General features: G+C 47.2%; 1 protein-coding gene across 2 annotated transcripts in view; it reads left to right on the top strand.

Annotated features, from left to right (window-relative positions):
* The window catches only part of USF2 (upstream transcription factor 2, c-fos interacting), a 411291-nt gene that overhangs the window by 325053 nt on the left and 69218 nt on the right, over positions 1–17020 (top strand). For both annotated transcript variants that reach the window (XM_069604824.1, XM_069604823.1), the window contains exon 8: positions 8318–8412. In XM_069604824.1, coding sequence (XP_069460925.1) covers positions 8318–8412 — 95 coding nt within the window. The remainder of the gene's footprint in view (positions 1–8317; positions 8413–17020) is intronic.

Here is a 17020-nt window from a genome sequence, read left to right as displayed (position 1 = left end):
ATTCTATCCTCCTCCGCATCCTGGTAAGGAAGAGGAGAGGCTCCATAGGCTTGATCGTAGGAGAGCTTTAAGCTTTTATGTTTCACGCATGTCCCGGGTCAGAGTGAACGATCAACTCTTTATTGGTTACGCTGGAAAGCGTTTGGGGCAAGCTGTGACGAAACAGACTTTGTCTCGCTGGATTATTTTAGCCATCTCAGAGTGTTACCGCTTGGTGGGTAAGGACCCACCGGCTGGCTTGCGGGCCCATTCTACCAGGGGTGTGGCTGCATCTACTGCCCTGCAGAGGGGTGTTCCTATTCGCAACATCTGTGATGCAGCCACCTGGGCTTCAGTACATACATTTGTACATCACTATTCCCTCGATTCCATCCGAGGACAGGATCTGGCCTTTGGCAAGGCGGTCCTTTGCTCTGCTATTTGATTGGCTATTCTAAAATTTGATTCTAAATTCTTTCCCTCCTCCTTGCTCTGGTACTGCTTTGGGAGTCTGTCATAGATATGGAATACGTCGGAGGACCCAATCCCTTCGAAGAACAAGTTACTTTCTTACCTGGTAACGTTCTTTCGATGGGATGGTCCGACGACGTATTCCATATCGCTCCCGCCCTGCCTTCCCCGCTGCAGAATTTCTTTTGCGATTGCAGCTTACGTTCCGCAAGGCTTTGTGTCTGACTGGCAGTTGACTAATGTCACACGTTCTGGGGGAAAAAACTACAACTGAGGCTACGGGCGTCGTGCGTCCTACTTATCACATCGGATGACGTCGCAGGAGGTCCTCGACGACGGCGCATCGACGCAGGACGCAGACGCCAAAAAAAGTTTCCGAAGGAGCACAGCTGTGGTGATTACATGTCATAGATATGGAATACGTCGTCGGACCATCCCATCGAAAGAACGTTACCAGGTAAGAAAGTAACTTGTTCTTCTAAAGGGATTAACTAATGTCTACCCTCCAAGACCTTTCCAGGTTCCTTTATGGGACTTAAATTTAGTCTTAAATTTCCTGATGGGTACTCCTTTCGAACCATTCCTCTCCACTCTTGTTCGCTAAGATTTCTCACCCTTAAAACTGTCTTATTAGTGGCTTTAACATCTGCTAGAAGGGTGAGCGAATTACAAGCTCTATCTTGTAAACCCCCTCATACAATTTTTCATAAAGACAAAGTTGTCCTACAGGTGAGCCTAATTTCCTCCCAAAGGTGGTTTCCTAATTCCACATCACTCAGAAAATTACCTTACCTTCATTCTATCTGCCTCCCCATTCGGGGAAAGAGGAAGAAAGGCTACATAGGCTGGACCCAAAGCGGGCTTTAAGCTTTTACATCAGCAGACTTGCTAGGATTAGGCAAGCAGACCAACTGTTCGTAGGTTACTCGGGGCACAAATTAGGACTACTGATAACAAAACAAACCATTTCCAGATGGATTATTTTGGCCATCCTGGAATGTTACAAACTAGCAGGGAAAGAGCCTCCTCAAAATCTTAGGGCTCATTCAACCAGGGGTATCGCAGCCTCCTCGGCCCTCCGAAGAGGGGTTCCGGTTCGAGACATATGTGCAGCTGCCACATGGTCGTCCGCACATACTTTCACAAGATTTTACATCCTGGATTCCTCCTCTAGTCAAGGGACTAGGTTTGGCAAAGCCTATTACATTCGGTTCATTCCTAAAAGGAAACCTGGCGTTTTACTCCCACCTCCAATTACACACTACTGCTATGGGAGTCTATCAAAGATAAGGAATACGTCGGAGGACACAATCCCTTCGAAGAACAAGTTACTTCTTACCTTGTAACGTTCTTTCGATGGGATGTTCCTCCGACGTATTCCTTATCACCCCTTCCATCCATCCCCGCAGTAAATACTTCCCTTGTGGTTGCAGCTTACGCTCCTTCAAGGTCAATAACCAATTCATGTAAAACAACTGTTAACGTCAAAACGGAACTGAGCAACGGATGCTGTGCGAGTCTATTTATACGCGTGATGACGTCGGCGCCGATACAGAGGCCGTCGAGGGACGTCGACGCGCAGCGCCCTCTACTGAAAAAATGTTTCCGAGGCCAGCAAGCTGGGAGATGATTTATCAAAGATAAGGAATACGTCGGAGGAACATCCCATCGAAATAACTTTATAAGGTAAGAAGTAACTTGTTCTTCTATCCTAGAGACCCCCAGCTCTTTTGCTGGACTTTAGGACTTTTCATTTTTATTCTGGAGTGAGTGAGACCTTTTTCGCACTCGCTAATGTATTTTTGATCGGATTTGGACTCTGCGTTTCTTTTTGTTTTGGAGTCCTACAAACTCCATAGGCATCCACCATTTTTGTTTTGTGACACACTGCACCTTCGGTGCAGTGTCACAGAGAAGTCCTTTGGATTTCTCATAAGGTTTAAATACCTTCTCTTGGGTGAACAACTGTTCCCAAGAGTAGTAAAGTGAAATTGACTTTACTTACCTGTTTTTACTATGTAGGTCCAGTACACCCCCATTTTATGTGGAAGTACTGGTGGGTTACTTAGTAGCCCCTTACTCATGTAACATTTTTTGTTACCCTCGCTACATTTAATGGCTGGTGGCAGTGGTTTAACTTTTCTACCATTGTGTGTTTTTACCTCAGGCTGAATCCTCAGCTGCAGTTTTGCACCCATGGTGGCCAATTTTTGTCAAAATGGCCTTGGTCTTGTTTATTTGCCATTTCTTGCTTGGGAGATCATTCTTGGGTTTTACTCTGCGCGCCAAACTAGGTTTGGATCCTTTGTTCGTTTTGTCTTTGGCGGGCTTCAGTGCTGAAACCCGCCTCTGGCTCCAGCGTGTCTGGCAGGACAGGAAGCGAGGGAGGTGCCCAAAACTCCCGGTGCTTTTAGTCTCTTTGGTTACCTGAATGCACCCTGTTAGGGAAAATTGTATGCAGTACCTGTTAGGCAAAGTTTGAATGCAGTACCTTCTGGAAACACTACAAGCAACTATGATTGCAGGTGTAAGCAAAACCAACCTTTGTTATAAGTCTGTACTACACAGTTTTGGTAGCGGTGCTGAGCAGCCAGGCCTATCTCAAGATGGAATGTGAGCTGTAATGGTATTACACAGAGGTCTACAACCACGGGTGTTCAAATAGACTCTTACACTCAAGGTTTCTTGTTAAAATACATTACTTTATTCAACAGTCAATTATAAAACATTCACTAGAAGGAGGCAGTTAAATATCATACACAAATATACTCAGTACTATACACTTTAGGTTTCTGAGGCATTCAGACTGCTTTGAAGTAGGAGCAAAAAGGCATAGGTTATTTAGAACATTAAAGGTTACAAGTTATTCTTAGACAGTGCAAATATTTAGAGTTCACCAGAAGATTCAATTCAATAGGCTGGGCCAAAGTCAATGGGCTAAAGTCTTGGATAGGATAAAGCAGTCTCTGCCCAAGTTCTTAGAAGTAGTTTGTAGCAAGAAAAATTATATGCGGGTCACAAGATGAGTAGGCCTGTGAGTTGGGAAAGTTTCAAACACTTTCACTGTGAGAGGTAAGTACTCTGTCTGCTTTTACAGTACCTTTACAAATGAAGAAAAAGATGCAGCTGATGACTTCTGTTCCTTTAAGTTCCTGCAGATTTCACTGTTCCTGGGCCTCAGTCGTGGGGACAAGAGGGCAGTCCTATTAAAGCTCGTCTTCGGTTCTTTCGTTCCAGTGGTCGATTCTGCCTTCCAAGCAAAAAGACTTGCCTTTTATCTAGTTTCCTCACATTCATTCCAGCCTAGCTGCCACTCACCCAGCAGGATACTCGACCAGCGTTGAGAGGATGTCCAGGTGGCTTACTTTGGAGTTGATTGGTCACACCAACTCAAAGGGAGAAGTCGTTCTTGCAGGGCTTCTCTAGTCGATGTGAATTCAGAGCTTCAGCACAGCAGCAGGGCTTCACCGGGCAAACAAACGGTCCAGGAGTTGCAGCAGTAGTCTCTTCCAAGTTCTTCTTCGGATTCCTTCGTTCAGTGGTTGACTATGCCTTCCAAGCCAAAAAGCCTCACCTTTTATGCAGGTTTCTCCCATTCATTCCAGCCTAGCTGCACCACAGCAGGGTGGCTGTCCTTGCGGGACAGCCAGCCCGCCAATCACCTTTGGGTGCATTCCTGTAACCAAGGGGATGAAGCACAGAGTTTTCGGTCACCTCCCTCATTTCCTGCCCCTGCCAGACATGCTGGTGCCAGAGGCGGGCTTCACTTGTGAATCCCGCCAAAGACAAAACGAACGAAGAGACCAAACCTGGTTTGGTGCACAGAGTAAATCTCAAGCAGGACATATCCAACAGAAAATGGCGAAAAAAGAAGACCAGGGCCATTTTGACGAAATGGGCACCCATGGGTGCCTTGCCGTGGCTGCGAACAGAGCCCGCGGTAAAAATACACAATGGTAGTAAAAAGTAAACCACTGCCACCAGCCATTGACTCTAGAAAGGGTAACATACAAAATGTTACATGAGAAACTAGATAAAGGGATACGAAGTAACCCCTCCAGCACCCTATGGTAGGATAGTGTGTGCTGAGTCTAGAAAGTTACAAATTGTAAGTAGTCAATTTCACTTCACTGCTCTTGGAAAAAGTAGTTTAATCAAGAGAAGGTATTTAAACCTTTGGGAAATCCAAGAGACTTCCCTGTGCCGCTGCACTGAAGGTGCTGTGTGACAAAATGTAAAGATGATGCCTATGGAGTTTCAGACTCCAAAGTTAAAAAGAATACAGAAATTAAATCATTAAAATTCTATGAGAGATCAAAAGCCCTAAAGTCCAGCAAAAAGAGCTGCCGGGCTCTAATATAGAAGGGAATTAGCACATTTCTGAGAATGCTCCCTAACATTTAACTAGACAACCTTGAGTATAAGTGTTATTTGACTACTTGCATTTGTGAGTCTCTATTAAACCTGAGGGGAGTACGTCCAGAAGTGCAGGAATACAGTTTCAGGATCCCGTTGGATTGTTGGGAATGCAAGAATGACGTTTCAGTTCAGTTAATTGCGAGTTACCAGTTGAGTAAAAGGTTATACGGACATTAGCTGCCAAAGAAAGAGAAAGAGTCCTAGAGGAAAGGACTACATATAGGAGGGAACTGGACCTGATTGGGCATTGAAGGCTAGGAGAACTACATGCAAGCAGAGACTTATGGGGTGTTGTAGTCCCTAGAAGAAACATTTTAAAATTGACTTAAACTGACAACCCTTTTTTTTAGTTCAGGGGGCAGAATGAACAAAATGTTTTGATCAGTTGAAGTGTTAACATTTTTTAGATTTAAAATTGCTGAGATTACAGTAATGAAGAAATCTTGCATAACGGACACCGATTCAACACGTGAGTTACAGTATTTCGGACGTGCTCCTTGATCCCCAAGAGTACATAGACGCAGAAGATTACATAATGCCCTCGCCAGTTGAAGAGCCACCACTGTTGTCATCCGCTACAGAAGACACTTTCCTATATTCAGACCTGGTCACATGAGCAGCTCAGCGATTGTGGGATTGCAGCAGAAAAACCTCCTGGAGAGGTAGATTTTATAGAGGATGTATTGGAGGGAAAAATCAGATTTCACACTGTATACCTCTACTTGGCGCTGTTAAGCAGAGGATTAGCCCCTCTATATTGAAAACTGCCTCAACTAGGTTAGAATCCAAGGGTGAAGTACATACCCTGCCCCGCAGACCCCTTATACATAGCTTCTTAAGTAGCAAGAGAGTTCCTAAGGAAGACTCTTCAAATAGGTGAGTATTTTACTTTCGAGATAGTTGGGGGTCCATGGGCTTCACAGAAGAGACACTAGGAAGATTACAGCAGGGGCTTGGGTACACTGGATGAGAGGACTCCCAATCACAGAAAACAGCCCAAAACTACACAGGAATCCCAAGAGACTTAAGGTAAGTACATACCCAAGCCAGCACAGTACCTCAGCACTGAAGAAGATTTTGCCGCAGGAGGACTTCAGGATCTGCAGCAAAAAACGGGTCGGTGGATTCCTTGTCGTGGGGACTGAAGACAGGACCTTGTAAGGGACTTTGCAGCTGGGATCAACGTTGACGGCTCTAGGCAAGGCTTTCCTCACAGCTGGATGCAGGTCTGTGGATTTGGTGCCTTTTTCTCAAGCACAGAAGAAGACGGAATATCGCTGGTCAGATTCTCGTAGTTGGCAAGGTCCAGCACTCTGGTGAGGGGACTTTTCTGACTGGAATAGTGTCTTTGGAGATCCAGCAGGATGCCCACAAAGTTTCAGCGAGATTCGGAAGACTGTGCCCTGCACAAGGATTCGAGGTCCCAATTTATTGGGGTACTGCAGCCTGCAAGGTCGCAGCATGGCATGGGATGGCTCAAAAGGCACTTTCTCTTGAGTCTAGTGTGAGAAGTCAGACAAGTGAAACTGGCGCGAACGGAATCTCCGAGATCCGTTGCACTTGGTGACCTGGGAGGAAGTCCAGCGTCCGTGGGATCCTAGAGACCTCTGCAATTTTAAAATTGACTTAAACTGACAATCCTTTTTTAGTTCACGGTGCAGAATGAACAAAATGTTTTGATCAGTTGCAGTGTTAAAATGTTTGAGAATTGAAATTGCTGAGATTGCAGTAGTAAAGAAAGAAAAGCATAATGCTTGCCTCCTTGTATTTAATAGAATCAAGACTGTCCAGCGCTCTCAGCATGGGCAATCTTCATTCTGGATTGTGTCGCGTATATTCAACTACAAGAGTTTATAGAGAACAATAATTTACTGAACCAGCGACAATCAGGTTTCAAACGCAGGCACGGGACGGAGACTGGACTGCGGGATCTTAAATCTAATATCGACAGCATTGTGGATAAGGGCAAACCCCGCTCTCCTGCTGCTTCTCGATCCAACCGCAGCGTTTGACCTGGTGGACCATTCTCGGTTAGTTACCAGGTTGAGCTAACCGACTCATTGTTCCAGCATCGCATCTCAGTGGATCACATCTTTTCTTGGACCCATGAGCATCAGAGTTGCTGTACAAAATGCTAGCTCAACGCCAACATTTGTCACCTGCCGTGTTCACTCTGATCCTGTATCTCTCTGTTGTTCAACATTTACATCATGCCGCTTCTCTCCCTTCTCGGCGACCTGGGTGTGCAGTATACTAATTACACAGATGACACCCAGGACGTCTTAGAATTATCCGGTTGCGACAGCACACTCTCTGATGCTATTAATCTTATCTACAAAGGTGTCCAAGATTGGATGATCATCAATTCTTTGGCTCTTAACCCCGAAAAAACAGAACTTTTGATTGTAGCCTCTGGGCAAAAGCTTAAAAATCTGCCTCGAGACTATCAAATTTTGTTTCCTGCTATGAGAAAACTAAGTGTCCAATAAGCTGAAAATACTGGGCATAGTGCTGGATGCAGAGCTTTCTATGAAACCCCGGGTTGCTGCCGTTCGAACCTCTTGTGGCTGTTACTAAATCACTGAATCGTATCCGTCCATACATATCACTGAAAAGTAGATCTTTACTAGCCGCAGCCCTGATCAACTCACGCCTAGATTATTGCAACCTCCTTCTGTCGGGGACATCCAAGGCCAATCTTCAGGCTTTGCAAGTTGCTCAAACGGTGCGGTTACACCGTCCACGGTCTTGCCAGGCAGGGATCGTGTCACGAATTCCAGACGTGATCTCCATTGGCTTCCAATTACACATCGAGTTATGCAGATTTTGCTCTCCCTCACCTTCAAGTGTTGCAAAAGCGAGGCTCCACAATATCTTTCCAGTCGCCTTTCTGCCCTTCCACCTTGTCATTGCCTATGGTCCTATTATTCCTCAAAACTTTCACAATCAAGATATGAACTAAAACCTTTGGAGGTTCTACATTCGACGTTCAAGCTCCATTTTACTGGAATAAGCTGGCAGGTGAGCTTAGGCAGGCCAATTCCATTAGTGAGTTTAAGAAAAGTGGTGAAACTCACTTTTTCAACCTGGACCCAGACTAGGTCCGTATAGGTTATACAATAGATCAGACCAGTCGTTTTCTGTGTCCTGACAATTGCCTTTATTTGTTCTGTCTTGTCTTGTTTCATCAGTGCACTTTGAGGCCTAATGGCGAGTAGCATGTTACAAAAAGTAAAAAAAATAGCAGCATGCGATTCTAAACTAATACAAGCTACAGAAGGATTATTACTGCGTAAGTAATGGCCCTATTTTTCTTGTTGGGAATCTGTTCTCAAGTAAAACACCCCTGTGGAAAGCACACTAATGTAGGTGTTAGAAGCTTGCTTCAGTCTACCTTTTTTGCTTTAATGACCTGTCTGAAATAATAGTTTCTTTATTTTGTTCTCAGTGGAGAGGCGGAGGAGAGACAAGATTAACAATTGGATTGTCCAGCTCTCTAAAATCATTCCAGATTGTAACATTGACAACACCAAGACAGGGGCGGTAAGATGATCCCACGATCTGTGATCATAATCCAGTAAATTTTCAAGTATATTCAACTTGTAATGTGTAGTATATTGTCATTGTTATTGTAGATTTGTTTCTCACCTAGTGTTGAGTAGATTTTATTTTTGCAAATTGTTACCTCTTTCTTGTTCCTTCCAGAACTACTCATTTTGTTTGCATTGAAGGTGAATGAGAATTGTATCTGTCATCTCCTCCATTCACTTTGTTTTGGGAACTGAGCCACGTTTGTGCATTACCAGTGAGCGGAGACCTTTTCCCTTTATGTTCTAGCATCTGTTTACTTAACACAGCATCCCCATCCTGTGCGGTATGCTGCCAGGGTTCCATCGGGCCACTTTTTCTGTGTGAAGTCATGTGTCTACCAGTCTAGGAGTTGTCCTCTCCTTTTTATGTGCGTCTTTCCCATTACAGCACAAACCATTGTACATGGAGTGTTGTGGAACTCTGTCTCCTTTTCTTTGTCCTAAGTGAAATGTTTTACTTTTCCAGGTATCCTCTGAACAGGGTGGGCAGTAGATTCATTTTTACATTTTATTTGGCTGCAACATTGGATGCTGCCTTGTTAGCTGTGATAATGCATTTAGGAGGGCCGTATACTCAGCATGGCCTCTTCCCATGTTTGAGTCCTAGTCAAGATAGCATGGCCTCCGTTCATTGGTCCCATGTTGCGATACTCGCCTGCCAATCTACACGGGAGGCCTTTGCAATTTGCCTCCCTCCCCTGCTGGGACCAGTCATCTGTCTTCCTTGAGGTTTGTGAGCTGTCATGTGTTTCAGGAGCGTGCATCGCTGTGTTTCGTTTGCAGCACCCAGATTCAGCTCTACTCTGTTGCAAGGGCTTCTATCCAGCAGCCTATCAGCTGGAACACTTCAGGGCCCTACTGCGATACTGGAAACCAGAAGAGCCTGTCTGGAGCCTGAAGACCAACTGCCAAGCTGATGAGTTCCTCCTGACCCTGCCTGGGATCTATGCAAGATGTGCTTCGGACAAGTCACCCATTTGGTTCTCTGCTTCATGGGACCATTCCAGGGTGCTCTCCAGTAGAACTGAAAGTCAACCACAGTAATAATCAACTTGTTACGAGGACTCTGCACAGCTACTAGAGTGATGCAAGTCTTCCCCCAATGATTTGTAATTTATGGCGGTTTCTACCTTTCTGGGGATTTGGAGCCCTGAGATACCTTCTCTAGTTGCACCCTCTTTCCCATTGAATTTGCATTGGGTGCAACATCCCGCTTACCTTAGTGCTATCTCGTGGTGTCCCAGGGAGGTGGTGTCTCGGTCAGTACTTCTGGGGTCATCCTCCTGAACCCCAAGGGTTATAGCTGCTTTCCAGAACTCACAACTATACATTTACTGCGACTCTAAAATGTCGCCCCAGGACTAAAACTGCGCCTTTGCACAGTTTAAAAAAATTCCGATCCTCCCCAACCCCTCCTCCCCCCCCCCCCCCCATTACTGCGACTAATCCAAGCAGGGTTGTCCCCCGCTCCTCTTAGTCGTGGTAATTGGGGTCTGTGGGAGTTGCGGGGGTGTCCCCTGCTTCCGTTAAATGGAGAGCGGGTGACACTGATTTGGGTAAAGGAAAAAAAAATGAAAAAGGGACCCGCCGGCGCTGACCCATGTAAGTGGGTGGGAACTGAAGCTATAGGATCCAGGAAAGTCAGCGGCACACTTCTGTGTGTCCTGTGGTTAAGTTAAGTGGATAGGGGGAGTGTGGAGGGTGATGCGGGCCACAGGGAGCTAATCACTGCACCGCAATGGTCGTCGACATTTTCAACTGCGGAATTACGGGCGGCGCAGTGATCACATAATTCCAGAACTTGACGACAAAGTGGCCACTGTTCCCTGATGAACCCCCGACACACCCATGTGTAAAGGTAGTTACCACTGCGGGAGCCCTGGGAATATCTAGGCTTTATGCGGAGGTACAGGACCAGACCCCCACTGTAAACCCTGTGAAAGAAAAATGGGAAACATACTTGCAGATGCCCATTGACGACGAGAAATGGCGTAGATACTGTTTATTGACTAAGGGGGTCTCCCTAAATGCTGGCCTGCGGTTGATCCAATTCAAGATACTGAACAGGTTGCACTACACCCCAAGTAAAATAGCGAAATTTACTCTGAATGTCTCAGACGCATGCCCCAAGCGTAACATGCCACAGGTAGGGGACTTTCATATGTACTGGGAATGTCGTCTGGTGTTGAATTTTTGGGGAAAAGTTGCTGTATTGCTCGATGAAATCACTCAGATCCCCCCAGACCTAAAGCCCCAGAAATACTTATTTGGAGATATAGGCAAATGCTCCCAAAAAACTAGACGATTGTTTAATGTTACATGTGGAATTGCTAAAAAGTGTATTCTATTGAAGTGGAAAAATACGAGTCCACCCGACATGAAACAATTTCTTCGTGAGCTGGCGTATGTAAATGAAACGGAAGAACAATATGTAATGTCCCGCCCCACAACCTGCAGACCTAAAGATATATGGGGCCCTTTCAGAACCTATTTATGTAACCAGTCCTCTGACGATGACGAATCTACATAATTCTATGTAAATGTCATGACCATGTTGTTTATAACTTGTTTTGTAACTATTTGGTGCGGGAGGTGAAGTGCTATGTATCCCTATGTTGCTGCTAATAAAGAGTTAAAAAAAATAAACTTGACAACATGACTTGAGTCACTGTTCTAAAATATATATATATTTCTGAGGCTTGTGGAATCACATGCTGTGCATAGGCCGACATCTAGTGGAAGCTGCGGAGTATTAGTTTGTTTTTCGAAACTTGAAAATGGGCGTCGACACAGGGTGTGCCAGTAATACTATCCCTAGTGTGACATCCACTGTACCCAAGTTCCCTCACGCGTCTAGGATCCTAAGATTGTTTTTTTCCGCCATACTGGTCGGAAGCATTTTGCGGAGTCCCCTGGCCTTAGCCATACTTTTGCTAAAATATCGATTAATTTACATCCTTTCCCCATCCCAACGTCAAACATCGACACTCGACGCCGGCTTGGAGAAGAATTCGACTGTCGGCTGCTGCACGACGGATTTGGGCCTCGGAAGGCCTCTGGCCTCGGCCCAGCAAGTAGGAGAGTGGGGGGTTGGACATACTCTACACTCTTGGTATATAGGTACACCTTATACATTTCCTACACTTACCAGTCCGCTGCCTCAAGGTGCGTATGGAGGGTACCCCTTTTCAATTCTGCCCCAAGTGCAATCGCAAATACCCTTGGGTCGACAGGCATGCCACGTGCAATCTCTGCTTGCCGAGGGACCACCCCGAGGCGAACTGCAGAGCGTGTAGTAGGTTTAAACCTAAGACACTTAAGGACCGTTCGAAGCGTTGGGCCCACCACGCCAGGCAGGCGGCCATGGCAGCGGAGGGCGCCTTCAGCGATGGCCGCGACGCCGTGCTTTCGGACGGCGAGGGCATTACGGTGTCGAAAGACAGCCGAGAGCAGGTCCCCGACCTCGGAAGGTCGTCCGACAGGGCGGCTATGGGGAAGACCCCCAGCGACACAAGCGCTTCACACACCACTCACACAAAACACACGAAGTCCAACCGAGACTCGACAACGTCGAGTTCTCGGAAAGAGGCACATACAGAACGGTCCGAATCTGTGTCCTCTGGGCGTTCTCGATCGAGATCGCCGCATGACTCCAGGCAATCATCCACTCTTGCCAAGAGTGCCTCGCTCCCTAAGCTAACAGAAGTTCGATCGTCGGAGGACGAAGACGACTTCCACCCCCAGGCCGCTCTCCAGGAGTCAGAGCCCGCAGACCAGATCAGCGCGGCTCCACGTACGAAGGACAGGGACTCTACACCCGATCCTCGACGCCAGGCGTCGAAAACCTCCGGAGCCACAAAGGGACAGGGAAAACACTTTTCCACTCACGGGGAGGGGGGGAAAACAGCATAAGAAGCAACCACTGCACTCTTCCACATCTGTGAAACACTCCACTCCTCCTAAACAGACAAGCCCAAGTCTGCTGGTATTTCTAAAACCAGCAAATCTACTCGGGATAAGTCTCCTAGACTTTCTGAGAGAGTCATTCCCAGTTCCAAAGAATGGTCGAGTGATGACATAGATAGGGTCATGTCAAGGATGTCTTCTTTGGCAGACTTTTATGATAAAAATCCAGACCATTTCCTTTCATATAATCCACAAGGGGCTACACCCTCAGGCTCTAATGATCCCCGAGTAAGAAGCCCCGGTTTGAGACACCTATGAGGTCTGCGGACCCCTTCGATGTACAACCATACTCACGGCCATACTCGCAGTATCAAGGAGAGACTTCCTTTTGTGAGGACCAAGAATTTGGCATGGTAGAAGAGCAAACCGGGACGGGCTACTATGGGGATGATGAGGACCAAGAAGAGGAAGAGGAAGACCCTGAAACATACAGAGTAGATTCCCCGGTAGAGAAGGAAGCCCCGGTTACCGACTCCCCTGTCGATAACCAACCCCTCCTGAACGAGGTTCTTGCACGAGCAGCAGAACATTTCCATATTGACACCCACGGTGTCCAGGAAGAGAGGGACTTCGCCGAGGAGTTAGTGGGAGAAAGGAGGCCTGTTGCCCAGACCATCCCTATCCTAAGTCTATTCAGCGAAGAATAGACCCGTCCCTGGTAAACCCGAACCTCACCAGAGCAGTCGATCCCAGAGTTGAAAAACTTTTCAGGGCAGCCCAGTCTGACCCTCTCTATATAAGAGGACATCTGAAGCCAGACTCTCTGGTTGTCACTAACACTCGTAAGAGGGCTGGAACACCCTTGTCATCGTCCGAAGCTCCTCCAGACAAGGAGAGCAAACAACTATATGGTTTCGGCAGGAAAGTAGCCTCAACGTCCGCCTATCAGGCAAGGATTGCAAACTCCACCACCCTGTTGGCCAGCTACAACTGCCATCAGTGGGAAGAAGTCGCGGAACTCATAGCCTCTGCACCAGAACCCTTAAAGGGCCAGTTAGCACGAATTTCCGCAGAGGGTAGAGCCGTGTCTGGTTGCATTTTAAAAGCAACTTTTGACGCCGCGGACAACGCAGGCAGATTGATAGCAGAAGGTACTGTTATCAAGAGACATGCGTGGTTACGGCAGTCTGCTTTTAAGGCAGAAACCCAGGCATCATTGTTGGACAAACCGGTGGAAGCCGATCTGTTGTTTGGTAAGGCGGTCGAGGACGCACTGAAGAATGCCAAGGGCAAATATGAGACACTCAAATCCCTTGGCCAGTTAACCAATAAACCCCCTAACCATAGAGGGAATGGTAATTTTCGTCGCCCACGTGGCCAAAATTCCCAGAGAGGATCAAACTATTCCCAGGGGCAGGGTACACAGTGGAACAACAACAGCCAACAGTCTACCCAGGGTTACGGCAGGGGTAATAGGAGAGGACGTGGTAAAGGCAGAGGCAGCCCCAGTAGAGGAGGCGGCACGCCTCCACCAAAGCAGTGACGCTCAGTTCAGGGTCCCTTCTCACGCAACCCCAGTAGGGGGACGCATTTCTAACTTCACCCAGGCTTGGGAAGGGATCACATCACATCAGACAGATGGGTGCTGTCAACAGTATCCGCAGGGTACTGTATAGAACTACTGCAGCGTTCCCGGAACCATCCTCCACGACAGAGTACACTCTTTAGAACATCAAAAGATTCTCCTCGAGGAAATCGCCAATCTGCTAGCAAAGGACGCGATAGAACTTGTCCCGGGACACCAGGTAAACAAGGGTATTTATTCAACTCACTTCCTTGTGCCAAAAAAAGATTTGACAATGCGCCCAGTATTGGACTTGCGGCCTGCCAACAAGTATGTCAAGCCCCAAAAGTTTCGAATGACTACGCTACAAGAGGTAATCCCCCTCCTAAAAAAGGGGGATTACATGGCAACCTTGGATATGAAAGATGCCTATTTTCATATTTCCATGTTCCCAGCACACAGAAGGTACTTGTGCTTCAAGGTGGACAGTCGGCACTACCAGTTCAAGGTACTGCCCTTCGGGATAGCTTCGGCACCAAGGGTATTCACCAAGGTACTGGCAGTGGCGGCTGCACACCTACGCAGGGAGGCAATCCCGGTGTACCCTTATCTGGACGACTGGCTCATAACGGGGGAAACCCCAGTAATTTGCAGAACAAACATTCAAAGGACTATCGACCTCCTCCACGAATTAGGCTTCTCAATCAACGAGAAAGTCAAGCCTGGTGCCAAGCACCTCCAAACAGTTCCTAGGAGCAATCCTAGATACTCAAGAGGGGTTGACATTTCCTTCAGAGGAAAGAATTCGGAATATACTACTGCAAATTCCGCATAATCAGTCCGGTCACCAAATAACGGTACGCAAAGCAATGCGTTTGCTGGGCATGATGGCGTCATGTATTTACATGGTCCCCCACGCGCGCCTGCGCATGCGTCCCATGCAGGAATGGTTGGCGAAACAGTGGTCTAAGGCAAGTGGTCAGTGGGACGATCTAGTGGTCGTTTCGCCAACACTAGTACAAAGCCTTCACTGGTGGACAAGAGAATCTTGCACAGGGGAAACCCTTTTACGATCCCGAAGTACAGGCAGTAGTCACTACTGATGCATGTCTGACGGGGTGGGGAGCTCACCATCTCCACCACAAAGCTCAGGGTCTCTGGTCTCCCTCAGTGGCCAAGAACCACATCAACCTGCTAGAGCTTCTGGCAGTATTCAGAGCGCTTCAAACGTTCAAGCCCTATCTACTAAACCTGTCAGTGCAAATCCGGACAGACAGCACGACAGCCATGTTCTACCTGAACAAGCAAGGAGGGACTCGTTTGCCAAATCTGTCCAAGCTTGCCCAGAAAATCTGGATATGGGCACTCAGACGGAACATCTTCCTGTCATCACAACATGTTCCAGAGGAGCTCAATTCCCTAGCGGATGCTTTGAGCAGAGACTCCCTCCCAGAGGAACACGAATGGGTTCTACACAGTGAGGTCGTAGAAGATATCTTCTCTCAGTGGGGTTTCCCCACTATAGACTTATTCGCCACAAGCGAAAACAGACAATGCCCAGGATTTGCATCCAGGTTCCCCCAACCAGACTCCCAGGGGAACGCCCTGTGGATGAACTGGTCAGGGATGTTTGCGTACGCTTTTCCACCAACTACTCTCATCAGGAAGGTCGTCGACAAGATGAACAGAGTCGATGACGCTCGTCCCAGTTGCTCCCAGGTGGGCAAGACAACCGTGGTTCCCACACCTATGCAGGATGGTGGTGTGCGAGCCCATCAAACTTCCGGCCTGGTGCAACCTACTGTCCCAGCACCAAGGTCAAACAGTGCATCAGCAACCCAACTCCATGAACCTGGCAGCATGGCTCCTGAGGTCATAGAGTTTGGACATCTCAATTTACCACAGAGGTGTATGGACATCCTAAAGGAATCTAGGAAACCAAACACAAGGCACTGCTACTTTGACAAGTGGAAGAGATTCGTTATCTGGTGCCAGAGTAGACAAATCAACCCAGTTGATTGCACTCCTTCCACTATTGTTACATACATGCTCCACCTGCTAGATGCAGGATTGGTTTTTAACTCGCTGAAAATACACCTGGCAGCCCTGTCAGGATACACCACTTCCCATAACAAGGTCTCGTGGTGGAAAGTACCAGTAGTTAAAGCCTTCATGGAATGAGTAAAGAGACTTCACCGTCCTATTTCAAACCCACCACCAGGGTGGGACCTTAATGTGGTGCTATGTAAGCTCATGGGCCCCCCTTTCGAGCCCATGCATAAAAGCAGTCTCAAACACCTGACTTATAAAACGGTCTTCTTAGTAGCTATTACTTCTATAAGAAGGGTCAGTGAAATTCAGGCTCTGTCAGTGCAGGATCCCTTCTTTACTGTCCATAAAGACAAACTGGTTTTACGCCCACACCCTAGGTTCTCACCTAAGTTTATATCTAAATTCCACGTAAACCAGTCCATCGAGCTTCCGGCTTTCTTCCAGGACCCTCAAAGCTCGGCTGAGGTGAAACTTCACACCCTAGATGTGCGTAGGGCGGTCCTCTACTATGTAAATAAAACCAGACCGCTAAGGAAAACAGATCAACTGTTGTCTCCATAGCTACAGGCAGAGAGGGGGATTGCATCTCTAAAGGTGCCATCTCGAAATGGATTATTAACTGTATCCAGCTGCGTTACTCACTCTCTGAAAGAACTCTGCCTTTCACGCCAAGAGCCCACTCTACTAGAGGCATTGGGGCCACTCTGGCTTTAATTGCAAATGTACCCCTTGACACCATTTGCAAAGCAGCTACTTGGAGCTCTATTCAGACTTTTACTCAGCATTACTGCATTGACACCCATTCCAAGGCAGATACACAAGTGGGACAAGCGGTTCTAAGACACTTATTTGCTCATGACCCTTCTCACATCCCATCTCCTTCTTCAGGTACTGCTCGCTAATCTATGCACAGCATGTGATCTAAGCAGATTCCACAAGCCTCAGAAGGGATACATTACTCACCGTAATCGTATTTCTGATGCTTGTATCTGCTTAGATTCACATGCGACCCACCCTTCCTCCCCACTGAGAGAAGGCG

This window comes from Ambystoma mexicanum, chromosome 1p, assembly GCF_040938575.1.
Source record: "Ambystoma mexicanum isolate Mex_15411 chromosome 1p, UKY_AmexF1_1, whole genome shotgun sequence".
NCBI lineage: Eukaryota > Metazoa > Chordata > Amphibia > Caudata > Ambystomatidae > Ambystoma > Ambystoma mexicanum.
The sequence above is the reverse complement of the archived record's forward strand: the minus strand, read 5'-3'. Positions and strand labels throughout refer to the sequence as shown.